The sequence below is a fragment of the Heterocephalus glaber genome, unplaced genomic scaffold, assembly GCF_053883595.1.
Source record: "Heterocephalus glaber isolate CG9 unplaced genomic scaffold, H.glaber_assembly_v1.0 deba00001538, whole genome shotgun sequence".
Lineage (NCBI taxonomy): Eukaryota > Metazoa > Chordata > Mammalia > Rodentia > Bathyergidae > Heterocephalus > Heterocephalus glaber.
The window spans coordinates 29,274,710-29,302,653 of NW_028258333.1; the positions used below are offsets into that span (position 1 = coordinate 29,274,710).

Below are 27,944 nucleotides of genomic sequence, written 5' to 3' on the forward strand. Positions count from 1 at the left end.
CTGTTTGCTTGTATGTATTATGGGACACAAAATTAAATATACCATTTTAAGCATATCCATACACAAAAACAAAAAACAGTTGAGATTTTGGATAAAATGTACAAAAGTTACTTTGGGGAAAAATGTACATTTTTATGATATTGAATATTCTCTTATTAAATATACAATATTTTTGGTTTATTAGATTTTGTATGTTCTTCAGTAAGCTTTCCTAAGTGCCTCTGTGTCACTCATCTCTCTTGCTAGATTTATTCTCAGGTACCTCATATGAATCTTATTGTGACTTTTATGGCTGGGACATGTTTTATTCCTACATTTCCTTATTACAGGATTATTATTGGTGAATATAAATATTATAGAATTTGCACATTAATCTTGTTTCCAGCAGCACTTGTTGAACTTATTTATTCTAATATTTTATGACTCTCTAGGGTTTTCTGTGTTCAAAGTCTTTGTCTGCAAATAAGAACATTATTTCTTTCTTTTCAATATAATATTTATTTATTGACTTCTTTCATTGGCTATAGGCTCCAAAAATACTGAATAGTAAGTGTTATCAGGCGTATTCGTCTTCTTGACTTCAAAGAGAATGCTTCTAATGTTTTATCATTTAAAAAGATGTTTGTTGGGCCGAGGATTTAGCTCAGTGGTTTTGCCGCCTGCTGCACAAGTGCAAGGACCCAGGTACCAAAAAAAGAGATATTTGTTTAACTAGATTGAGCAAGTTCCCCCACTATGCCTAGTTTGTAATAGTAATAATGTTGATTAAATATTATAAATAAGACTATTCAATTTTATTGAATGCTTTTTCTGCATCTGCCCAAATGATCTTTTGTTATTTCCTTTCAGACAATTCATGTGTTGAATCAACCTTACTCGCCTATTATTGTTAAGCTATGCTTACATTCTTAGGAGAAAGTTTACTAGTGCATGGGTTTATAGATATACTCCTGGATTTCATTTAATGGTATTTTGTTTCACATTTTGGCATCATCCATATCATGAGTGAAATCAGCTTTACTTTCTTGTATAGTCTACTAAACTTTCAACAGATATTCTATTCCAACAGGGCTGGACTTGTGGTTCTAGTTTTAGGTATAGCTTGTTTCCTATATGGTATGTACAATGTAAACCAAGAATTGTCATGTATTTCTACTTATTTGCAACTTCTATTGAGATATTTAGCCTTGTTTCATAATAGTGATAATAATCACGAAATATTTTGGACTTGAGCTATGTAAACTACCATCCACTTATACCAGGTTACCTAGAGTTTCATTGAGTCAGTTTGGATAACAATAACCAAGATAACAAGTTCATTATAAAGTCAGGAATAAAGGATAATTTAACTTGTATATTACTATCATTGATGTTCATCACTCAGTTTATTTATTTGTTTGTTTTTTTGTACCGGGCATCAAACTCAGGACCTTGCGCTTGCAAGGCAGGCAGCAGAACCACTGAGCTAAATCCCTGGCCCCACTCAGTTTATTTTTAAAAAGCCACTTTAGAGAATCTTTTCTAATTCTCTTGCCTACCTTTGCTACTATTTCTGGTTTCTACCATGCCCAAGCTGAATCTGGTGCTGGCCGGTTTCTTGGAGCACTAAGACAGCCAGTGAATCCAGTCTTTGGGAACCCATGGATCCCATGCTGGCCCTGTCACTCACTAACTCTGTGGGTTTGGACATTTTCCTCAATCATCCTAAAATGTAGTATTTTATTAGCACAGTGGGAATTTTAATATCTATATTACAGATTCTGTTATAATGATTAAATCAATAGCATAGATGTCTAATGTAGAATAAGCACTTACTAAAGTTTTTAGTTTATTTCGCCAATATAGTGAATAAAATGCTAGCCGTACCACTCTGAATACCAACTAAAAGAATGGCTTCCTCCAACTATCTTTCCACAGGTGCTATTCATTTGTGATTTACATTGTAGCACCTTTTACACATCATTTTATATCTTTTTTTGTTTGTTTGTTTGTTCTGCTAATATTTATTTGGCATCTACCATATCCTTGTTTGCCTTAGATACCGGGAAAATTGAGGTTATGAAGCAGAAGAGAGAAATTTCAGAGAAGCCAAACATAATTCATATCATCCAAGAGTGAGCAGAAGTCATTGGGAGTACTGAGGAAGAAGCAATTAACTATGGGTGAGTAAAGAGAACAAAAAAAGTGATATTTCATGAGGGGCTTGAAGGCTGAATAAGAAAAGAGTAAGTGTATTCCAAGAAGGGAAACTGGATATATAAAGCTGCTTGGCATTAAAAGACATTTTAAGGTAGGGAAGTCAAACTTTAGAAGTAAACTGTATGAATAATGAAAGCAGATCTCAGAACTTTCCTTTAGAGCTGAATATTTAACCAAAACTCCTTGGACTTTGAAGGAAAGGACCAGAGATGCCTTGAAATCCTGAGTAAATACTGATCCTCTAGTGTCTTAGAGGTGGAAATTAATTCACTGCTACCTCCTGATCACTTTGACTCCCTTGGAAAGTGTAGAGAAGGTAAGGAGTAGTAGGGAGAAGGGCCAGGGATAGTGCATGGGTGTGTGTATTTGCAGAGCTGTTTGGAGAAGTACAGAGACAGTCTTGAAAATAGAGCAGGGGTTGTTTTTTGCGCTTTAAAAGAAAGTAAATTCCACTGGAGGCTACTAACATATCACACCCAAAATAATAAAACTGGACCAAAAAATGGAAGCTTTTTTCTCTTACATTTTAGGCTCAGCAGCCTTCCAAGGGGAAACCATAATCACGTTGTTTTTATTGTCTGTGGCCTGGAGCAAATGCTGGTCTGTAAGCATTCCGATGCTCCCAACTCAAATAGCCTTCTTAGGAATGTCTCCCCACCTTTGCAGTGTACTTCACGGGGGACCCTAGAATGTCCTACAAAAGCAACGGGGCATCAAAACCACAATGTTTCAGAAAATTTCCAGCCCAAGGTGCTCTGGACAGGGGTACTTGTTACAAGCCTGCCCTTGTTTCAGGAGGGAGCCCTTGAAAAGGGTTTGTTTTTAGTTTGATTGTTTTTAAATTTTTGTCTTTTCTTTTTCATAATTTCACTGCTATTTGTAGTTTTTTTTTCAGATTAAAAAAAAGATATTTTTGAGAGAAATATCTATTTTTGTGTCTTCTGGGATTCATGCCACCTTTAAAAATAACTGTACAATTCAAGTCAATTCAGCCAAGGTTTATGGATTCTTTTTGGCTACTGAATTTAGAAATAAATAAGACTGAAGAGTTGTTCCATAGAAACCCACAGTAGAGGAGGCAGGACAAGCATGTACTCACAAAACTCAAACACCAGACAGGGTTGGAAGGTGCTAGAAAAAAACACAAGAGTGTCAGAGGGCAAGGGAGGAGAGAAGAGGAGACAGTATTTGGGCTGGATTTTAATAATAAAATTTCAACTATTAGATGGTCAAACTAAGAAAAAGAATGAAATTAATCTCTTGGTGTTTGTTTGTTTGTTTGTTTGGCACTGGGAATCAACTGGGCCTCGAGCTTGCCAGGCAGGCGCTGCACCACTGAGCTACATCCCCAGCCCAAAATTAATCTCTTGTAAAGCAATAATTTAGACTATTATTTGTGCTTAGCAACAAAGTAAAACTTGTATTCATTCATTCATTCATCAATTCCACAAACATGTACTAAGTACCCATGATGTGTTAGCCACTATTTAGAGATAGAGATAAATAAAACATCATCTCTGCCTTCACTGTCCTCATTGTCGTGCCAAGTAAACAACATATGCATATGAAAAAATATGCCACAGATAATTTTCAACAGAGGGGTGCACAAAATACTCTGAGATCATCATAGACTTAAGGGAGTTGAAGGAAAAGTTACAGTGGGATACAGGATTGAAATGCTCAAAAGGGAATGGGTTGAGAACAGTCAAGGTATAGAAAATGCCATGTACCAAGAAATAGACTCATGAAACTTTATGGAATGTTTAAGGACTTCAAGTATAAGGGGTACAGGTGGGAGCAGAGGAGATGAAAGATGAGCCTAGAAGTAAAATGAAGAATCACATCTGAATGGCTTTCTAGATTATTGTAATGGTTTATATCTGGATGCTCCCCCCACCCTAACCCTCATATGCTCATAGCCAGGGTTTTTGAAGGATGATTGAATTATGGGACCCTATAGCTAAACGTGATTTGAAGAGGTGGGGCCTGGTTGGAAGAGGTGGGTTACTGGGGGCCAACTTGGCAGGGTGTATTTCCCTCCTCTGTTCCTCTCTTTGCCTTATGCTTCTTGGCCACCATGATGTGAGCGGCTTTCCTTTGAAGACCCTCCCCCACATCCTTTCCGGCTTAGAGCCAGTGGAGTGTAGACTGAAACTTTTACAAACTATAAGCCAAAGTAAACTTCTCTTTCAAGTGGTAGGTGTCGAGTTTAGTGTCCCAGCAACAAGGAAAGTGATTGAAACAAGCATGCATTGGAAATGAAATTTTATCCTCTAGTCATTTTAATGGAGGATTTTAAGCAGTCATATGGTAAAATCTCACATTTTGGAATATCACACAGGTGGTTTCCTTGAGAATAAAGTTGAGCTGGAAAAGGTGGGAAAATGGGAGGACTGTAAGATGTCTATTTCAACCAACTAGATACAGATGGGGATTAAGACTGTTAGAAGCCTGACTGAGGATGTAGCTCAGAGGTGGAGTGTGTATGTAGTATAGACGAGGTCTTGGATTCATCTTCAGCATTGAAACAAACAAACAAACAAACAAACAAAAAAACTCCAAACTGTTAGAGGCCATACCCTTTATCATGCTTCACATATAATCCAAAATCCAATCAAAGATAACTGTGCTAATCAGCTTTCCATTATTGTAACAAATACAAGAGGTTCAACTTATTAAAAAAAAAAGGCTTATTTTGGCTCATAGTTTTGGAGATTCAAATCCATGATCTATGTTGCCTGTAGTGAGGCAGCACATGATAGCTGGGTGCACATGGTGGACCGAAACAACATGCCTCATGGTCACAGGAAGAAGGAAGGGAACAGGGGCCCACTGTCCCCTTCAAGGGCATTTACCCAGAGACCAGGGGAGTTCCCATTAAGCCCTGTCTCTTAAACTTTCTACCACACCCCCAAAGCACCTCCCTGGAAAGTCAGCCTTTACAACATGCACCATTGGGGATACTTACATACTAACCATAAAATAAGTCTAGTAAACCCAAACTACACTTTTTCTTACAATGATAATTTTGATGCATTGAAAAACATTCATCAATTATCAAAATATCTTAAGACTTTTATTGCCCCCTGGATTTCTGGTTCCCTAAAGCAAGTGCATCTCTACTTGTTGTGGGATCCAGTCCTGCCCAGTGGAGAACAGCTGTGACATGATTATGTAACAGGATTGGTATTGAAGTAGAAGAATTGACAAGATTGGGTGAAAGGAAAAGAGAAGCTTCCAATGGCACCTGGACTTCCTGGGGTTCTCCCCCCCCCATTAAGTTTATTGGTACATTTTAGGTATAAAATACAGTTACATTCATCATTGGGATCTTGTACCATTACATGAGTCTCTTGTTTCTCATTTTTTTCCCCTTCCCTTGCCCTCCCTTCACCCCCTCCACCCTTTACAAACAAAAAGACATTGTTTCCATTTTTTTCCTCGTCTCATATTTTTTCCTTTCCCTTTTTTCCCTTCCCCTACCCCTCCCAATTCCCCTGCTCTTTTAGACCTTTTCTTCCTGTTATGCAACATCAATTATACATTTTTAAAATTACAATATTAAGATCTAGGAGACATTACCACAGATTTTACAGAATTTTAAAGGATGTAGAAAGCATATTACAAAAATCTTTTTTGAAATAAATTTGACAACTTCTAAGAAGTACCTTGGAAGACAAATTAATGAAACTAACTCTGGAGGAAATATAAAATTTGAATAGCACCTATTAAAGAAAGTATATTCCTAGCTTGAAAACCTACCTATATGACAACAGCAGGCTCATAAACATTTTAACTGACAAATTATATCAAACAATTAAAGCAGAAAAAAGAAGGACCACTTCTCCCCTCATTTTAGGAAATCAACATTGTGCTAATCCTAAAACTGGATGAAGATAATAGAAGAAAAAAGTATGAACATAGATAGAAATTTGTTTAACAAAACAAACTATTAGAAGTCAGATCTGGCAGGATGTAGAAAGTGGTTTTGTTATAGGGATGGCAGTGTTGGTTCAGCATTGGAAGATCCACCCCCAAAAGTCATCCTTTTAACAGAGGAAAGGAAAAAGCCATATAATCCTGTCACTAGTTGGAGGAAAAGTATTGGACCAAATTCTACAGCTGTTCATGGTAAAAGCTATCAGGACACTAGAAGTAGAACAGAAACTTCTCAACAAATTAAAGACATGTACTCCATACTTCCAGCGAGAACGCCTTGTATGAATGGAGAAGATACAATGCTTTCTCCTTAAGGTGGGGAACAAGAGCAGATATGCTTACTCTTTATCTGTCCATTAAACTTCGAAACCTAGTCCCCATCAAAATAGTCTGGCAATAAAATGACACAACTAGGATAGGATTGGCACAGCAGAAGCAAAATCTTTATATGTAGATGAAATGATCATCTACAGAGAAAATACTAAGAAATCTCTAGGAGCCCCTAAAACTTGTACTTGAATTTAGCAGGATTAGAAAACACAAGGTATATATAAAAATTCAGGTCTGTGTATATTTGCTATAAATGAAGAACTAGATATTGAAATTTAAAAGTTATGTAGGAGTAGAAAGGACCCAGAAAAGCCAAAAACAAAAATAAAAACAAAAACAGTGTTGAAAGACGTTTAGCACCCAACTTTAAGACTTCTTCTAAAGCTACAGTAATCAAGGCAGTGTTGGTGTAAGGAAAGACATATAGATCATTGGAATAAAACAGAGAATCTAGAACTAGAACCACACATATATGGTCCACTGAGTTTTGAAAGATTATTTAACATTAGCATTTTATAGAATATAAACTCGATTCAAGAGCTGAGGAAGAGATAGTGTCTTCAGCAAATGGCACTAGAACACCTGGTATCCATATATAAAAAATTAACCTCAACCCTTTTTTTCCATACATGAAAATAACTTGAAGGGATCTATGAACCTAAATAAGAAAGCCTAAAAGTATAAAACTTTAAGAAGAAATTATAAGGGAAAATATTTATGAATTCAGGGTAGGCAAGAACTACCTAGGATACAAAAGACATGATGTATAAAAGAAAAAAATTGGTAAATGAGATTCCATCAAAATTTAGAACTTTAAATGACATCATTAAAATGAAAAATAGTCCTTAAACAGACCATATTTACAATGCATATAACCTATGACCAGAATATATAAAGAATTCTTACAGCTCATTAATAGACAACCCAATTAAAATGTAGACATAAGAAGATGATAAATAGCCAGTATAGCACAAGGAATGGTGTGCAACTCTAGAATCAGAAAAATACTAATCAGTACAATAATAAGATTGAAGTATACACTCATTAGGGAGATGAAATCAAAAGTTTTAAAAGCCTTGTCATGACTTTTTCTTTTTGTTGGATTCTCCCCCTTTGGGTTTAATTTGTCACACCCAATGGATTCATTCTGCTGGGTTTCTTGGGGTTGTGATCCTCATTGTCTTTTCCTAGGGTATTGTCTAAAAGTTTTTGGAGTGCCGGTTTGATATTCATGAAGTTCCTGAGGTGCTCTTTATCATGAAAGTATCTTATTTCTCCATCAATTTTGAAAGATAGTTTTGCAGGGTACATCAATCTGGGTTGGAGGCTGTTTTCCTTTAGGGCTTGAAATACATCACTCCAAGCTCTTCTTGCCTTGAGGGTTTGCATTGAGAAGTCTGCTGTGATTCTGATGGGCTTTCCTTTGTGATTTGTTTCTTTTCTCTCGCTGCTTGTAGAATTTTATTCTTCTGTTAGATTTCTGGAATCCTAACTATTATATGCCTATGTGTAGATTTTTTTTTATTAAGGCTAGCTGGAGTCCTATATGCCTCACTTATCTGTATGTCAAGTTCTTTTCCCCTCCTTGGGGAGTTTTTTGCCATCACTTCTGTGAACTGTTTTTTTATGTCATCTGCACTCTCTCCTTTTTCTTCATTGAGTCCAATCAGTCTTATGTTATTCTTCTTTGCATCGTCTAGCAGCTGCTGGATTGATTTCTCATGTTCCCTTACAATTTTAAAGCAATTTTTCTTTTCCTCCTCACTAATTGCAATCTTATCTTCTATATGTGAAATTCTATCCTCACATCAATTCATTCTGCTGCGCAGACTTTCGATGGAGTTTTTAATCTCTTGGAAATCTGTTTGTATCTGTTTTATGGATTCCATTTGTTTCCTGTATTGGGATTCCATCATATTCCTCAGATCCTCTATTTTTTTATCTGTGTCCTCTCTAGATTTATTAATCATGTCTTGCACCATGAGCAAAATCTTTGCTGTTATCTGTGTAATTATTTCTGTTTTCATTTTTCCCAGATCCTCTTTTGTTGCCAGTTCAGAGAGTCCAGGTAGTTGAGTATCAGATTGTTCCATCTTGTTTCCCTTTGGGGTTGCTGTAGGTGATCCAGAAGTCTGTTTTTGAGGTTTGTGTATGTGTCCTCTCATTTCCACAGGAGGGGGTGCTTCTGGCGCCCACGTGGCTCACCTTCTCTGCCCTAGGAGCTTGGGATGGCAGCGGGGGAGCTTCCTTCCCACCTGGGTTTCTATCACTGAAGGTGGCAGGCCCGCCTTTCCTCCATCCTTTGCACTTGGCCAGCCAGTCTCCAAGGGGCATTTTTAACCACCCTCATTGGAGGGCCCTAAATAAATCCCTCCATATCCATAAATCCTAGGATAAGATTAAGTCTGTGACATGGCTCCTGCATAGCTCTGTTGTGACTCAAACTTGATTTAAGATAAGAGGCTCAGCAGGGTCCCTAGTCTCCTTGGTAACTCTGGGACAATGGCTCAATGACAAAAGAAGAGGATGCAGCCTGATAGAGATTTATCCCATTGTCAGGCATAACTGACCCACCTCCAGACTGAAAATCCATCCATCTTGGAACAAGACTCAGGTAGCAGCTAAACAGGTTTCTGGGGGTTGTTCCTGAAGCTTCTGGAACATCAAAGACTCCACTGGGGAGTGTGCATTATGCTTCTTCCAGGTTTCTCAAAGGTCTAACTTCAAGAGAAACAAAAACAAATGTAGAGAGCCTACCCCAAATATTCCTGATTATAGCTTAATCTCCCCCCTCTCTCTCCCCAGGCCCCATAGAGGGTGCAGGCACCCCTACATGCTATTTCAGGTGTTCCTCCCCCAGTATTTGACCAACCACCTCTGCTGGGGGCTGTATTCTATAGTCATGATAACTATGCCACTGACTTGGTGCCTAATAGTATTTCTTTCCCAGTCATCCTATATCTGGATTCAAAACTTTGGAAAATCTCAGTTTTGAGTGTTGGACAAAATTGTTCAAGGCAGGTGGGGCCAGCTTATTGTATCAGGGAAGAGACACTTTTATATCAGAGACAGGCACACTCGCAGATATCAGGAGAGATTAATATATATCCTTAGCCCTTAAGCCAAGAAAATCTCAGTTATAATGATAGGCAAAACAACAACAATAACAAATCCATATGCAGAAGTATGCATGGTAAAATGTGGAACATCTTGATTTCTCCACCACCACTTTAATTTTGCTTCCCTCCACCCTGACAAGAGTTGAGAATTCACACATGTAGAACTTTTCCTGAACTTGCAGATACAGTATCTTTAGCATATATGTAACACCAGATCTCCACTTGTCTCAGTTACTTCCTTGTTGCTGGGACAAAATATCCCACACCCACAATTTAAAAAAGAAGAGCTTTATTTTGGTTCACAGTTTCAGTCCATGGTCAGCTGGTTCCAAGGGAGAAATGACATGGTGGGAGGGCATGGTGGAGGAAAAGATGCTCAATCCATGACAGCCAGAAAGCAGAGTGCAAAGAGAGAAGCCAAGGACAAGACTACACCCTTCTAGGTCATGCTCCCAGTGAGCCACCTCCAATGAGACCCTCTTTGCTAACAGAACATTTAGCTACTGAACTCATCAATGGATGAATCTTCTGATGAGTATAGCGCCACTAAGATCCAGTCACCTTCTGCAATCATGAGGATTTGGGGGGACATTTTAGATCTAAATATCACACCACTTAAGTGAATAATGACTACTATTATGAAGCCTATTCCGTGTACCCAATAGTTGTTTGCACTGCACACTCATTATGTTCACAGTTGTAAGTAATTCGTCAAATTCAAGCTAATGTAGTTATGGACTGCAGGGAGGGAAGTCAGTGAGGGGTGAGAATCACAGCAAAACCCTCGATGCATACTTCTGAATCTCTTCATATTCAGTCTATGATCTTTTTGCAGTTTTCTACATTTAAATAACATCTAGTCTGTAGGGCTTAAGCTTTGCTTCAAGAGCTGTCCTGTGAGATGAGAGATGCTCATTATCTACTTTTACTTGTCTCTCCGGGGAAAATTTTTCAGCCAGAAATACTGGGTCAATTAGCAAGCACCATGGAGCAGTGTGTAATTCTCAAAACTGGCTCAGAAAGCCTGCTGGCTCCCTGGTGGGCATCACTTAAACTGCCTCTCTGACAGTGTGTAATCACCTCTTCAATCAGCCCCAAATCAGTTCCCGCTCTGGGGAAGAAAATGTCTCTAATTATATTTCCCTTTCTCTTTATCTGTCACCAAGGTCCTCTGTTCAGCCACCTGTACCCAGCAGCTGTTGGAGCAGCAAAAGTACAGCCAGACAGGAGAAGCCCCTTCCACTGCATTCATTCATTCATTCATTCATTCATTCATTCCTGTTTACCTTGTAGTACTGCGGATTGGACTCAGGACCTTCACACTGACCTACATCTCCAGCCCTTGTTCTTTCTTTAAACATTTTTAATTTTGAGACAGAGTATCCCTAAATTGCTTAGTTGCCCAGGCTGGGCTTGAAGTTGTAATCCTCATGCCTCAGCCTGGCTGAGTGCTGGGATTACAGGTATCTGCCACCTTGCCCTGCTTCTTCCTCTCCTTTTTTTTTCTTTTTCCTTCTCTCCTTTTAAAGGGCAGTTTATTTTGTTTTTCCAGCCAGATAGACCTGTGTGATCTCTGACTCTATGATTCACATTCTTTAATGAATGTATATCATTATTTATAAGGCTCCCTTCAAATATAAGGCACATTTGGGGATGACATGTCTTTCTTCATGTACAGTCCAGAATGGTTACTTGTACTTGCATGATTTATGAATTTTCTACCTCTCCAGAGGCTTTTCTGGTTTCCATCAAATGAATTTTTTTATTTCTAAAAAACCACATACTTTTTTTTTTTTTTTTTTGGTACCGGGGATCGAACTTGGGTCCTTGTGCTTGCACAACAGGCAGCGAAACCACTGAGCTAAATCCCCGGCCCTACATACTTTTTTTTGATCCTACAATACCCATAGGAATAGTACTATGAGGAAATGTAAATATCCTTTGTTTTCATTTTGTTTCCTGAGTACCATTTTAAAATGTAAAGATGTTATGTTTTATATGCACAAAATAGGCTTTTTTTCTTCTCTTTTTCTTTTTTTTTGAGACAGGGTTTTGCTATGTAGCCCAGGCTGTCCTCGAACTTGCAGCAATCCTCTTGTCTCAGCCCCCCAACTGCCAGGATTACAAGTGTGCACTGCCATGGCTGGTTCTCTGCAAGGTGAACTAACAGGACCATCCTATTTGGAAACTGAGAGTTTATTCTGTGTTTGCTCATAGCTGATTCTAAGTTAGTGTAAAGTCATAGACTCTGAGAAGAGGCAGAGAAGAGTGCTTGTTGGGAGCACGGTGTCTTGCTTTTCTTGTTGCTGTGACAAAATACCTGACATTCAAGGGGGAGGAAAGGTTTATTGTAGCTCACAATTTGTAGAAGTTTCAGTTCATAATCAGCTGTCTCCAAGGTAGGGTGGCATGGCAGAGGGGCAGCTCAGAGGAGAAACAGTTCGTGGCGGGCAGAGGCAGCAAAGGAGCAAGAAAATAAGTGGCAATCTTCTTTCTGTCCCTTATATTCTATCCATGCTACACACCCTTAGGGCAAGTAGCACTCACACCCAGGGTGGGGCAATCTTAATCCTAGCATCACACTATGAATCAATCCAAGCATCACATCCTTGATCCAAGCATTGCTCATCCTAGATCCAGGCACCTCTGAAAAGCCCCACCTATGACTGCATGAGACTTTGAGGGGACATCGAAATACAAGCCATAATACACTGGGACTTCTAAGGCTGAAATTCTCTTGCTTTGTCCTTTAAAATTTGCACCAACCACAGGATGGATCCTTCACTCATTCATTGAGCATCTATTGAGCAGCTACTACATGCCAAGCATTGTGCTGAGCATAAGATGCAAAAGACATAGTCCCTGTCTGTCTTCAAGGAGCTACAGGAACAGATTCTTTTCTTACTTTTCACACTGAATATCACCTCCCCTCCAAAATCACAACTCACTGAACCTTCTTATACTCTTCCATATTTCTGTCCACGTCTTATTGGCAGCCTCTGGGAATTCATTGATTAATGTCTGATTGGAGCTTATTAGTCATTAATTTATCAGTGGCAGATGCTGCTCCCAGAACAGAAAATATAAAGAGCAAAGAGCCTTTCTTCAAGCTCAGGGCTTATAGTAACCTCAAGTCTAGTGGATATTTTACAGCTACCCACTTCCTGCTTAGTCTGATTTTTAGGGCTCCTGGTGATCTGCTCACATTCTGTAGAATTGACTGGTTTTACACATTTTATTTTGTCTCATGAAACTTGCTTCTTTCCTTCCTCCAATCTAACTTATTTCTCATCTGACTAGCACTGTTTATGGCTGTTTGCAGTAGAATAGGTGGCTGTTGTGATAGAAAAGACCCAGGTTTTTTTACAGTTGTTCAACAGATATTAACTGAGCATTTATTGTGTGTTAGATATTATTTAGAGGCTTTGGTAGTCTATTCTATAATTTACCTACTGGTTTTCTTAATGGTGTCTTTCTAAAATTTTATTTTACTTTTGCAGTGCTGGGGATTAAATCCTGGGCCCCTTGCATGTGGGGCAAGTGCTCTACCATTGAGCTGCATCCCCAGGCCTTTTTATTTTCTTTTTTTGAGACATAGATTCTCTAATTTGTCTAAGCAGGCCTTGAACTTGAGATCCTCCTCCCTCAGCCTCCTCAGTAGCTGGGATTACAGACATTACCATTATGTCCAGCTTAATGTCTTTTGCTGCACAGAAATTTTTAATTCTGATAAGGTCAAATTCATTGTTTTTTTTTCCTTTTAGGTTTGTCCTTGTTGTATTTAGTCTAAAAACTTTGACCTACTTCAAGATCTTGGAGATATTCTTTTGTATACTTCTAAAAACTTTACTTAGGTTTTGTGTTTAAGTCTGTAATCTACCCCAAATTTATCTTTTGATAAACATTGAGGTTCAGTTTTTATTCACAAAGATATCCAGTTGATTCACCATCATTTGTTAAAAAATACTTCCTTTTACTATCCAATTAGCTTAGTATCTTAGTTCAAAATGATTTGACTATACATGTGCAGGTCAATTTCTGGACTCTGTTCTGATCATTGATCTATTTGTTGATCGTTAAATGCTGTCTTGCTTTCTGTGGCTCCTGGGAACATAGTTTAAATAAGTCCCAACATGATCACTGCCCTTAAGAAGCTTACAATCTGATGAGACAGCCTAAAATGTAAGCCTTAATTTTGCAAAGTGGTGGAGAAAAATCACACAGCTATCCACAGATGTTGCAAGTATAAAAGAGAACTCCACACAGTTTATGATGGGTGGAGGAAGGTTCCTGAGAAGTAACTGTGATAAAGAAGAATGGATAGTATTTCTTATATTGGGGAATAGATGAAGGTAAAATTGTGTATAAAATTCTCCAGAACCCCACCTTCTGTGTTGACAGTTGTTCTAACATTTCTATTTGAACATTCGGCATCTGGCTCTAAATTGTTTGTGATGGGAAAAGAGAATTGGGTGATAATATCTCAGCCTGTCCAATTAGGTTTATGACTTTTTAATGATCTCTCCCATGTGGGTACAACAATAGTCCAGAAGGGGGCAATGTGACTCTTGAACTTCAGGGTTTTTTTCCTCAAAAATGTTTTGGAATTTACCCTATATTGTTAATTTCAGATTCCCAGAAGGTCTGAAAGCATCATGGAGTTCAGTATTCCCACATGCCAGTAAAAGCACTGATGTTCAGAGAGGCAAAGGGACTTGCTCAAGGTCATACAAACATTTAGTGGGAAAGCCAAGCCCCTAACCTGATTCTGATGCTGACTTAGTACTTACTGAAATAACTCCATTTAATTGTTTGATTTGGGAGAATCTCCCTCAAAGACAGAGCCTCTCAAACTTGTGTCATCTACTGATAAATTTTTTTTTTTCCTGGTACCGGTGATCGAACTTGGGTCCTTGTACTTGCGCCGCGGGCAGTGAAACCACTGAGCTAAATCCCCAGCCCAACTGATAATTTTTAAAGGAATAAAATGTTCTGCTTGGGACTGAAATTATTTTATTATAAATAAATATAAATTTTATAGTAGAGATACTGAAAAATATATAGAACTCCATTCAAATTCCTTTTCCTTAAAACTTGTATAGAATTATAAAGCAAAACACATTTACCAAGTACAAATTAAACTTCAAGCCAATGAAATTTAGGTTAATAGTATTAACTGAAAAGTATGGATGGTATTATTTTCTTGAAATTAATTCATTATTCATAAGTGAATGTTGTACTTATTAAAACAATAGCATACTTATTTGTATCATATTAGTTTTTTTTTAACATGACCAGTCCTCAATAAGGATTTGTACATTGACTCCCATGAAGGTACTAATTTTAAAGTATCAGAAAACTAAAATCTAAACTCTCTGTAACTGGTATTCTATCTTTGCCCCATTGTGTGTTATGCCCGTATCTATTTATCTATAGATATGGATATCTACGTGTAGATTTTGTAAACCATTCAAACAATATAGAAACATCTGAAGAAATGCAAACTTATATAAACACTAGGTTGCTTAAAGGAGACAGAATCTGTACTAGTCAGCTTTTTGTCTCTGTGACTAAATACCTGAGATAAACCACGTAAAAGGAGGAAAAGTGTGTTGTGGCTCATAGTTTCAGAGGCCACTTGGCCATATTGCTTTTGGCCTGTGGCACATCATGGCAGTAATGCATACTAAAGAAGGCTGCTCGCATCATGGTGGCTGGGAAGCAAAAAAGAGAGGAAGGGGCTAAAGTCCCACTTCCCCCTCAGGTTGTGCTCCCAACAACCTTCCTTTCTTCCACTAGGCCCTTCCTCCTGAAGGTTCCACCAGTAGAGAGAGCCACAGGCTGGCAACTAAGCCATTCACACATGGGTCTGTGGAAGGCATTTAAGATTTAAACCACAACAGAATCTTATTTCTCTCACATCATAATCTACAAGGAAACAGGCAGGACTGATTCAGTGATAGGACAACAATGGGCCCAAGCTCCTGCTCTCTGTGGTTCTGCCATTGTCAGTGTATGGCACCATTGTCAATGTATGGCTTGTGTCTTGACCTAAAATGGTTATTTCTACCACTGTATACACGTTCCAACCAGGATGAATATGGGAAGAAAGAGAATAGGGTAAACCTGTTTCCTTTTTTGGGGGGCCTGTTTTCTTTTAAGGCACCAGTCTGGAAATTGCCTCAATCACTTCTGCTCTCAGCCCATGACCACAACTTAGACACACAGCTAAACCTAACTATATGGAAACTGAGAAATACAGTCTTCAGTCAGGAAGTAACGTGCCCTCCTAATGTTATAAAATAGTGGTTTTCAAAAATGACTACACATCAGAATGGTTTGGGAAAATTAAGAACAAATAAGGGGAAAGGCTATGCTCAGGAGTACAATACTTGCCTAGCACACATGAGGCCCTGGGTTCCATGCCTAGTACAAGGAAGGACATCTCACATGTTGCCTGTTCTGTGTGCCAGGACCATTTATGGGGCATGGGAGGTTCCTGGTAAAAGTTTTTTCTTTTTTATTGGTACATTTTAGGTATACAATATAATGACATTCATCATTGGAAATTTGCACCTTTACATACTCTCTCTTGGTTCTTATTTTTCCCCATTCCCCTGCCCTCCCTTCAACCCCGCCATCCCTCCCTATTTACAAAGACTTTGTTTCCATTTTTTCATTTTCTCATATTAATTCCATTCCCTTCTTTCCTTTTTCCTACCCCTCCCACTTCCCCTTCCCCTTTGCCCCTTTTCTTCCTAATCGTAAAAGTTTTTTAAAAATACACCTTTTTACAGTGATAAAAGTTAAGAGATTTTGTTCTGCAGCCTTCTTTCCTCACCCATGATGGTTGCCTTGAAGCCCATCTATATTATACACTTTCCTGAATTTTGCTCAAATAGAAGAGCTTTTTCTGACATCACTAAGGCCATCACTCACATGTCACTCTCTGCTTCTTTGTGAGCACACTACATTAGAGCTGAAGAAAGTTACAAGGCAGCAAAAGTGCATTTTGCTTTGACTTGCAAATATTTTTAATTCTCAAAAAATAGATCATGAGTTTCAAATAGGCATGAGTATCCCCACACTGCTTCCTAAATTTTGTTTTTCTGCTCAGGGCTACCTGCTTGTGATTCAATGGATGACTCCATTCAGTATCTTTAATGCTTGCTTGTTAGAAGGCAAACTTAGCCCCTCATAGAAGATGGGAATATTTATGCTTTGGAAATGAATTATAAATGAGATTGAAATATTTGTGAGGATGGATTTGAGTTCCTGCAATATCTCTAAGGGAATTTGGCTCCATTCTCTTCCTTGTGTGTTTGAAATTCTGTTTCATGCGTCCTGAGGTTACCAAAACACACACTCTTCAACCAGGAGCTAATAGTCAAAAGAGCGAGAGCAACCTTCTTAACTTCATTTGTCCTTGGACTTTTTTTGTTTGTTTTCATCTGTGAAAAGGGAATGACATTGTCTCTCTTTACAGGACTGTCATATCATATATTACTTTAGTCAGGCATGTGTGCATCCTACAGCCACTGTTGCCAGTTACAGAAAGCCTAGCATTTAAAAATGACAAATATTATATTTTGATGAAGCAAATTTAAACAATCATTTAAACAGTGTATTACCAAATTTAAATATCTATGAAATGATGCTAACAATATTATAATAAGCCTCTGGGTTTATCCAGCTTTAAAAATTATCAGTTCCCTTTTAGTTTTGTTTCATTTAAATTCCCACCACTCCCTCCACTCCTGGTTATTTTGAAGCAAATTCCAGGTACATCATTTCATCTGACAGTCATTTTTTAAAGACTAATGTTTGATCCTGTTCAAAACCTAATAAACACCTTTAAGCATGTTAAACTGCATTTTTATCTCATTTCCTTTTAAAGAATTTTGACTAACAAAAATATATGTATTTGTTATAAACATGACTAAACACATAAACAGTGTAAATTTTAAACTCTCTTCAATACACTTTAGGGTTACTTTACAATATTACAGTTTAAACTGCAAACCAATACCAGTTCTCCATTTTGAGCTGCTGCTGTGTTGAGAAGCCTCTGCTCAATTCCTCATTTCAAACCAGAATCACAAAGATATTTTGTTATTTTATTAGGTGAAATCCTCTTCACATAACAAGTATATGAAAATACCGGTTTTGCACAAGCTTATCAAAACAAAAATATGAATAATTGTGGAGCTTGAGTCTTTTAAACATTTCTAACATAAATCCTCCCAAGTTTAAAAGATACCTAATCACTAAGAACTGCTGCATCATCCCAGACCCACAGATGTAAGCAGCTGCCACCCAGTCTGCTGTATTTGTAGATTAAATTAAATTCAGCTTATCTGTTTTCTATTTTATTCCATACTGAATTTTTTTCATCATCTTCCTGTCAGGGTCCAAATTCTTAAATCTAATTGATGATTAGTTTAATATTTTGTAGTTTTGTCAAACTCTGAGGTCAAAGTTGTAAGAAAAATGCCAGTGACAAAAGTTATTCTGTAAGAATGAATGAAATGGCCAAATAAACTCATAGAACACTGAATTAAATAGACATTTGTGTATTTGTTTATGTGTCTTAAATACCACAAGACTGCAGGGTACCAATGCAAACATCGGAGAGGGACAGAATACACAGCATCCCTGGATGTATTTAACTACTAACCTATGGTTTGCCCCCCCACCCCTTTTTGAATGATGCTCCTATAAAATCTAGTCTGTAAATCGGCAACCTGAAGGCCAAATCAGCTTGACAATTTAGTTTCACTTGGTCACACAGTGTTTTAAAAATATTTAATTACTTCATAAAGATTGGAACAGTTTCTGGAGATGGTAGCATATGCCTATAATCCCAGCTACTCAGGAGGCTGAGCCAGGAGGATGGCAAGTTGGAGGACATCCTTGGCAATTTAGTGAGACCCTGTCTCAAAATAAAAGGTGGGCTGGAGATTTAGCTCAGTGGTTCCGTCGCCTGCCTCAAAAGTGCAAGGACCCAAGTTCGATCTCCAGTACCAACATACATACATACATACATAAATAAAAGGGGTAAAGATGTACATCAGCACTTCCTGGGTTCAACTCTCAATACTCTCAATATATATACTATATATATATATATATATATTTTTTTTTTTTTTTTTTTTTTGCTTTTTGGCTTTTTGAGACAGGCTGTCCCTATGTAGTTTTAGGAATTTTTTTTTTTTTTTTACTAGGGATCAAACTCAGGATCTTGCGCTTTCGAGGCAGGCGGGCAGAACCACTGAGCTAAATCCCTGACATCTCCCTATGTAGTTAAGGCCGGCCTTGAACTAGCCCAGGGTGACCTTGAGTTCACAGCGATCCTCCTGCCTCAGCCACACAAATGCTGGGATTACAGGCATGCACCACCACACCCAGCCTACCAAAAAATTCTTGAATGCTAGTTTCTTTTCAAGAAATGCCAAGTCTGACATGAGTAAGCCTGTGTTCCAGCATGGCTACTTTGGCCTGGGCTGTGCAAGGGCAGCCTCACCATGCTGGGATTGGATGCTCTCCTGGGCCATCCATGCAGAGCACCTGCACAACTTCTAGGCATTTGAGTCTGTGACCTTGATGATCAAAGATCCTCTAGTGTGGTAGAGCTTGACTTGGGAAAAACTGATGTAATCTGGTCAGATGGGCAGACTAGCCGAGGATGGTGAGGGTGAGTGGATTCAGGAAGACGTGGGCCAGGTGGCTGGGGAAAGCAGCCTGTGATAACCAGTGCGGGGAGAGGTCGCGTTAAAGAGTACCCCTGCTAGCAGGCACTGACTTTCCACTGCTTCAGAATTCTCCCGCTGTTCCCTGTGAGGCTTCTGACGTGTGTGTTGAGAAAGAATGAATTAAGGCCAAAAGCTAGATAGATAATGCAAATGATGTCTGAATGCTTGAATAAACTCTTCCAAATGAAGTGTGTTTGTTAAAGATTCCCCCTGAGAATGCACCGTGTTTGAGGAGGATTGCAGCCAGGTTTGGCTGTCATTGAGTCTCCTTTGCTACACATGGAAACAGCCCGGATTTTTCTCTAAGCAAGCCAATGCCTGGCCTTGGCAGCCAGTGAGGAGGTTGTCTGAAAGCCTTACCCAGAAGTTTTGCAATTTAAACTCAGACAAAGAGAACAAAGGCAAGATGGTTTCCTTTAATATTATTTTCACAGTGGGTTGCAAGTCAAGAAAATAAATTACCAAGTAAGCTCTGTTTGCTTTAATCTTATTTAATGCATTGCTATGCAGCAACAGTAAGCTAGTAATTAAGGACCATTCTGCCTCCTCCAGAGACTTTGATCTATAATGACATGACTCCATATTTTTGTCTTGTTGGGTTTCTAAATGCTCATTAATGCCCATAAAAATTGGTCAAAGTCAGCAGGGTAAAAGGTACAACAACAACAACGAAAACCCCAGTTGCATCTGAGAAAGAGTAGATTTCATCTGCAATTGGGTATGTTGTAACTTCCATTATCTGCTTATGTTTTAACATGATATAGCATAATATTTTGAGGGTACTACTAAAAAATAATAAAAATACACTATTTTTAGTAATCCCACAACCTGTAATTAGGACTTCTATTTCCAGGCATCTAAAAAAAAGTCTATAGAAAAAAAGTATTTTGCAAAATGAGTGTGTATACACCCATAGACATACATATCTGTACAGGATTTCTTTCCTTTTAAGAGTTTTTTCTCAAAAAGCTTTTTTTTTCCGGTGCTAGGGATTGAACCCAGGGCCTCACATGTGCTAGGTGAACATTTTACCACCAAGCTACCCTCCTAGTCCTTTTTCTTTAATTTTTAAATTCTTTTAGAATGTGTGGAAATCCAGAGTTTTTTCTCATTCATTGCTGGTTTTGAAATTTCTAAGATTTGTTGGCAATTGGAGTACAATAGAAACCATATGATTCTGTTATTGGGACTGTAATTGTATGTCTGGGAATTCTAATAATTCGATGTTGAGCTTTCTGAATTGATTATCTGGTTTTCTTATCTTTTCTAAAATGTTCATTGCTTCTAGATTTTTTTAAAACAGTTCTTCAAGTAAATACTTTAATTTTCAAGAGAGCTCTTTCTTGTCTGATTTGTTTTTTACTTGTGGTTTTGCTTTTCTCTTGTTTTTTTAGCATTCTGTCCTAGTTTTATGGGTGCTTTATCTTTTGCTTCCTTTAAGTTCTTCCTGGTTGTAGTGGTAGTGGTTTGGGTTGGACACAGTTTCTTAGTTTCAGTTTGGAACCTTTGTCTGGTATCTGGCACCTTCTTGCCTGGACTTTCATCCTATGAAGGAGGCACTCAGATCTGATGGGAGCCTCTTCTGTGTGTGTGGCTCAGCATGCTGCTGATCATGCAGTAGGTAGTTGGGTGACTTTGTGCTAGAGAACCCCTACGTGTAAGTTTTAGGGGGTCTGGTTTTCTGAACTAGAAATCCCATGTGGAGGTCTTTATGCTTGACTCCCTCCATTCTGGAGGCTTGGAGTGCAGAGAGAAGGGAGCCAGGGATTCCATAACCAGTGATCCCTCTCCAGTGCCTCCTGTGGAGAGCAGGGCTGTGGGATGGGAAGTGAGGAGAGAAAGTAACCAACTGGCTTGGGGAGGGAAAGGCCTGGGGCTCTCCCTAATTCACACGCAGACAGCTCCCAGGCTTTTGGTCCCACTACCTTCCTCCAACCTTTGAGATAATCAATTTCTTGGAGTTTGAGCACTTAGCAAGTTGAATCTCATTGGCATGGTCTTACAATTTCCTTTGCTGTCTTTGCTAAGTTATTCAGCACTTCTCAATTTTCTTTCCATCTCCCCAAACGTGTTAACATCTCACATCTGCTGCCATCTTCTCTCTTATTCTCTGTTTTTGTCCATTTATACCTTTTCTCCTCCTGTCCTATTCCTTTTTTCCCAATGGAAGGAAGTAGCTGTAATGACAATATTAAATTCTGTTCATTTAACCAGAAGTTCCTAATTATCTTTTGATTTGAAAAGTAACTGGTTAGACTCAAGTGTGTTAATTTCCCTGTATAGCCAAAGTAAAGCAACTTTATTGCACAGCAAATATGTAAGGGTGGGACACACTACCTATTTTTAATTCTTCTCTTTTTTCAGGTACATGCTTGTAGGGAGGATGTAAATCATATAAAAGAGTACATAGTGAAAAGTACACCTTTCTCTTGTTTCATTCCCTACCAATACTTACCCTCTCCAAAGGTAATACATACATCAGTTTCTTAGATACATCCTCTTCCTTCTTACACCTCTGATATCTCATTATACATACTCACCTGACCTCTTAAGAAAATATCTTGGGTATTGTAATACATTCTTTAGCATGAGCACACCGTGCATGTGTGTGTGTGTGTGTGTGTGTGTGTGTGTGTGTGATATTTATCTAGTTCCTTACTGATAGTCATTTAAACTTTCTAGTTAAAGAAATGTGGCAGTATATATCTATCTTTATGTCAGAAATACATATATCTGCCATATGTGTGTGCAAGATAAAATCTAGGTGTAGAATTGCTGAGGCCAAGCACATATAATCTCAGTCAGACGGTGGAATTTGGATTAAGTTTTCACCTACACATGAAAGTCGGGCCAGGGATTATAACAGCTAGTAAAGGGTCGCTAGGCTTGAACATGTGAGTTGAAATGAATTTTCTGAGATAATTCAGTGTTGGGATAATGTTATTAGTTTACAGAGAAAGATATTTACCTCTACTAAATCATACCTACAAGTAACAGTGGATAAACTGGTAAGTTGGTTCTTTCCTCTAGTAAACTTTTATCTAAGAAGTACCAGGCATTGTGCCATACTCTGAGAGACAGACGAATGAAAGCACGGGTTCCTGCCCACCATTGTTTGTGTGATTGGGGTACAAGTAAGTGACAAGGACAGCATAGTGTGAGGAACTCTGAAGGGACACAGAGCCAAGAAGTTCTTCATGGTCTGGTGGGTCGTGAGGTGACTGAGCACTGAATCCATCTACAGTCCTTGCTCTCTTTTGCATAGGTTAAAGTTTCTTTCAGAATTACCATTAATGCTTCTCATTCCAGTCTCTCATAAGTGCACTGTCCCTTTCTGCCAGAAATCTGAGATCATCTAGTGTCACTCGACCCTCGCAGAGATTCTTAGCCTGAGATTGGTTTCAGAGTGTCTGTGAACCCTTTAAAACTGGATTCCAGTTATATAGCTGTGCTCTTTCCCAGGGATAAGATTGTAGGTTATGTTAGAATATCCTTGGACTCTGTGACTCCAGAGCAAGTATTAGTTAGTGACTCAGATTTCTTCAATCCAATTAAGGATCTTTTTAAAACAATATTTTAAACATCCTAAGCAGACTGATCTCAGTAGAGATGTGTTCAGTTACTACTCCCTGGCCCTTATTTAGCCCATCTTTCTTTCCAGCTTCTTCCTGTATCCAGAAATAGAAACCATCCTGGGTATTAGCCTCCTCTTAACTTTACTTGGTTATGTTTATTTGGCAATTCCATACTTAACCATGATAATAATATAGGCAAACCTATTCTTAACTCTAATGATGTGATATCATCAAGGAGAGTTGGAAATCCACATTTCCAAGATAATTTCTAAATTTTTCAACCATTTTGGGCTTAAAAATGCTCCAGCCCAAACACCAAGTTCAACTCACATTTAGTGAAAACTTTATATGTGCGGGACATCACAGTCCATGCTGAAGGAGAGAGAAGGGGAGCCTGATGTTCAGATGGATTAACCCTAGTTCCCACCTTCACGGATATGAGACATTTAAGGAAATGCAAAAAGTGCTGGGGAGTAGGATGTGCAGAGAAACAGATTATTTCTACTAGACAGTGCAGGGGAGACTTTCTAGCTGGGCAGTATTTCTTATAACTGATGATGCTGTAGTCCTGTTTGCCCTCCATTTCCCCATCCTCAAACTAAAGCACTGGGCCTGGAGGTTGACACCTGATCAGATATCTTGATCAGCCCAAGTGAAAAATTAGCCTTTCTCATACAATAACAAAGAAAGAAAGGAAGCAGTTAGTGTAGGAAAACTTGTACAAGAACATTAAGGCATTAAAGGAGATGTAACTACTATTGGCATAAATATAAAAATTTTTGAAAACTGATAGAGAACCTTTATTGCTATCATTGCTATATATTTTTTAAAAATCTAGTTTTGAACCAACCCAACATGATTTACATATTTTCCTATACTTCAGGAAACAGAAAACTGTTTCACTGGAAAGATTTATAGACCTAAGGGCTTTCTTAAAATGTAGATTGAGGGATGAGTGTACACATCCCTCCACATGAGTGTATACATTCTTGTTCTTTCCAAAAAATCAAGCATCTACTACTGATGAGTTATAAATTTATAGAATGCACTTAATACATGTTTACAAAAAAGTTTCACAGTCACCATAAATCCTGAGAACAATGCATTAGCATGGACTAATCCTTTTCTTACTCTTTGTTCTTAGGAGGATCCAGCACCTATCAAATTTTTGAGACAGCTCAGTTCTTAGAGGAAGGCTCATCTAAATAAAGGCCAGCTAGTGACATTGCAGGGATTTGGTCTTTCTCTGGCTGCCCATGTGACCAAAGGCCAATTTGGTCACAAAGATTTTTCTTTCCTGGGCTCCAGATTATTACATCTCCTGGTTCCTGTGCCCTGTGCCTTGACACCAAGTGAAACACAAAATGAAGACTGTCCAAGATAGCACCTGCTGCAGGGACTTGGGGACCTCCAAGGGGCCTTTACACATCAGCATGCAAGATTCCCTGGCCACCAACTGAAATAGCAAGCTGGGGCCTTTATCCTGGGACCAGCCATCTGCCACAGAGCATTGGGCCAGAAAGTTCCTGGAGTTCCGGCAGGGAGTCCTATGGTGACTGGGTGTGTGTCTAACAGCACAGCCAGAGTTTAGAAGTTCAAGGTGAAGGAAGGTGGGAAGGTCATTCAGTGATACTGGCAGCCTTAGGCTGGGCTGGGAAGCCTCTGCCATCTTTCATCAAGACAGGGAAGGGGGCTGCCTAGCAGGGAGTTTTTGCCCAGCCAGTAGCACCCTCTGCGGCAGACACTGGGCTCTGCCACACCTCAGCTCGCATCTGTCATCCTTGGTCCTCTGCCTCTTCTACAATCAGCCCCAATCGGTGACTCTGGCTGAGATGGAGATGTGAGCCTGCATGGACAATGACGGCCATTTGCGTGAATGGAGGCGGCCTGGTGAACCCCCACTATGCCAGGTGGGATCGGCGCGACAGCGTGGAAAGCAACTGTCAGACAGAATGCAGCAAAGAGGGTGAGGAGGGGCAGTCCCACCAGCTGACGCCCTTTGAGAAGCTGACACAGGACATGTCCCAGGATGAGAAGGTGGTGAGAGAGATCACCCTGGGCAAACGGATCGGGTTCTACCGAATTCGAGGGGAAATCGGAAGTGGAAACTTTTCCCAAGTCAAGCTCGGGATTCACTCCCTAACCAAAGGTAGGATCTCATTTTTCAAGAACCACTGGCTGCTGAGGTATTGGGACCTAACTGGGGGCAGGTTAGGAGCCTGGCCAAGGAAGCAAATAAATTGACATTAGCAGAATCCTTGTGCCAGCTGCCTTGCTCAGCATCTCAGTTACTGTCCACAGGAACATTTTGAACTCAGTATTTTTATTTCCATTTTACAGACAGGGATATTGAGATCCAAAGAAATAAAAGTATGGCTTCTGCCATTCAGTCTTAGATGTTTATCACTCCAACAATTCCCAGTGCACTCTGCAAACTGCTCACTCACAGAAGGGGAAGTGGCCTCTCCAGATAGGCCTTGGGAAAGCAGAGTGGGGTGTGGCCTGGTTCCGAGGCAGCTCATGTCCTGAGTCCACATTCCTTGCTTCATTTCATTTATGTGTTTCAAGAACAGTGGTGCAGGGCCAGGGTTTTTAGCTCAGTGGCACCGTGCCTGCCTCGCAAGAACACAGTACTGATGTCACTGTCTGGATAGCCTTCTAACCAGAGGCTGCTACCTCTGTTATAACTGGGGAAAGGGACGGATTCTCAGAAATCTTTCTGCCTCATTCGGCCCTGTAGTTCTTCTCATGTTGCTGGTTTCCTCACTCCATCTTTGCTTGGCTACTGGTCTCTCTGGGATTCTGAACCAGCACAGCCCACCCCATGCTGGTCTCGGGGAGGGACTGCATGGACAGCCCAGCACCCCTTTACTGTCCAAACCCCATGAGGATTCTTCCCCAAGGGACCCCTAACTTAGCTGAAACCTGCCAAGTATTATAAGGGAGTTACAAGACAGAAAAAAATAACCATCCAAATCAGCATAATTCATCCAGTGTCAGAAGCCCATGAGCTCTGCCCTCTTCCAAGAGTTCTCTGACATTTTTTTCCTTGAACCCAGACTGATACCATGTCCCAACGGCCCCCTTTTCTTGTATTACAGTTGTCTTTTGTTTACACACACACACATGCACACACGCACACAGGCACACACGCACCCCACATCCCCAACACACACACCAGCACATAAACTCACAAGTCACAGCAGCCCAAGTCTCCTTCCATCTTGCACTGGAGCTCAAGTAACAGTTCACATCTCTGTATCTTGACTCCTTTATTTACTTATCTGGGTCAATTACAGTACTTCTGAGTCTCAGATTCATCATTCATAGAATGCAACCAATAAAAATGTTTACCTCATAGGGTACCAGAAAGATTTTAAAGAGTAAGTGCTTGATAAATGTTAGCTGTTTGGTATTATTTTGCAGTTACTTAAACCTGCATTGCCTTTGTACAGAAAAGATCAATTGAAGTCTCTTTACCAACAGACGTTCATTCCTGCACGCAAACCAAGACTGACTCAGCTGTTATTCCCTACCCCCTGTGCTTTTCATTTCTGACTGCCCATCAGAATTACCCAGAAAATTGGTGCTAAACTTTTTCCTTAATTGGGCTGGGATAGGACTAGGTTTGGATGTTGAAATTCTCCAGGTGATTCTAAGAGACACAGAGCTAATGAACAGTGGCTAAGCAAATTGCACATACTTTTTTTTTCTTTCATTATACAGCTTTATTAGCCCTGCTAAAAGCAAGGCCTCAAAAAATTGGGTTAAGACTCAGAATTGTTCCTCTCCATGGAAATCTTTAGTAAAAGGCGAAAGATTTATACGATCTGAAGAGAAACCAGAGTATCTATACTTTTTTTTTTTTTAAAGACGGGGTCTCACTATGTAGTTAAGGCTGGCCTTGAACTCACTATGTAGCCCACACTGGCCTTGAATTCAAAACAATCCTCCTGCTTAGCCTCCCAAGTGCTGGGATTACAGGTGCGCCCTGCCCACCTCTTAAAGATTTTACATTTCAATTATACCACAGTCTAGGGACCAAGCCTTTAATAGATGGACATTTGGGGGATGTTTCATATCCAAACTCTAACAGTAACCAGGACTCACAAAAGCAGCCCGAGCTATTCTTGCAGCCAACTTCCTCCCTGTCCTCCCTGGTCAAAATAGGAAAGACCTGCCACTGTGTCTTTACCTGGTGGAGGCAGTGCAATATTGAGGGAAGGTATCAGCTGTGGAGTCAGACAGACCCAAGTGTAATTCCAGTTCTTTTTTGACAGAAACAAGTTATGTCACCATTTTATGCCTCAGTTTACACATTATATTTACATTATAAAATAAGTTAAATATATCAACTACATAGAATTGTTCAGAGGGGCAAACAAAAATAGAAATAGTGAATATCTGCCATGTGCCTAGGACAGAGAACATAGTAAGTACTCTCCTTTCAAAGAAGTCTGGGTTCTTCAGGCCTGAGTCATGCATCATCTGGTTCATGAAACAGAAGTTCACTCCAATTAGCTCATGTGAAAAGGGTCCATTGAGCACCAGGAAACTCTGTGGACCCACAGCAGGAAAGTAGGGCCAGGTCTGAAGATGTTATGCTCTCTACTTTATTTACTGTCTCTGGGGCTTCTGTTTTTGGATTTCTTCTTCCTGTGATAACTTTTCCACCTTTCTACTTCTTTGTGCAGAGTGACTTCATATACTTGTTTTATTCAAGAATACATTGTGGTTGTTGCCAGTCTCCTGCCTACATGGCCCCTCACCTTTCCATTAGTTTTATTGTGTTTTAGCTTAGATTTTGAAGACAGAATGTGTTCATCACTGATCAGCAATGATGGTCTCTTTTTGCATCAAAGCGACTATTGCCTTGTAGGTCACAGACCTGCTACTCTCAGCAGGGCCTCGGACTAGGGAAGTGACTATGAGAAAGGAGTATGGAGAAGGCAGAAAATTGATGGGTGTGCCCACTGCAGACAGCATAACCAGCTAAGCTGTCAAATTTCTACAAGATGCGAAAAAGAGCG

At 39.4% G+C, this 27,944-nt stretch overlaps 1 protein-coding gene and 1 non-coding gene across 2 annotated transcripts in view; one reads left to right on the forward strand and one right to left on the reverse strand.

The window, feature by feature from the left end:
• The window catches only part of Nim1k (NIM1 serine/threonine protein kinase), a 58,283-nt gene that overhangs the window by 12,741 nt on the left and 17,598 nt on the right, over positions 1 to 27,944 (forward strand). Inside the window, exons 2-3 of the mRNA XM_004848563.4 lie at positions 2,039 to 2,162; positions 24,059 to 25,063. Of these exons, the coding sequence (XP_004848620.1) occupies positions 24,772 to 25,063 (292 nt within the window). The 5' untranslated portion in view covers positions 2,039 to 2,162; positions 24,059 to 24,771. The remainder of the gene's footprint in view (positions 1 to 2,038; positions 2,163 to 24,058; positions 25,064 to 27,944) is intronic.
• LOC147824541 (U5 spliceosomal RNA) lies at positions 26,648 to 26,764 on the reverse strand. The gene has a single exon (XR_015442314.1). It is a non-coding gene; the product is annotated as a U5 spliceosomal RNA (small nuclear RNA).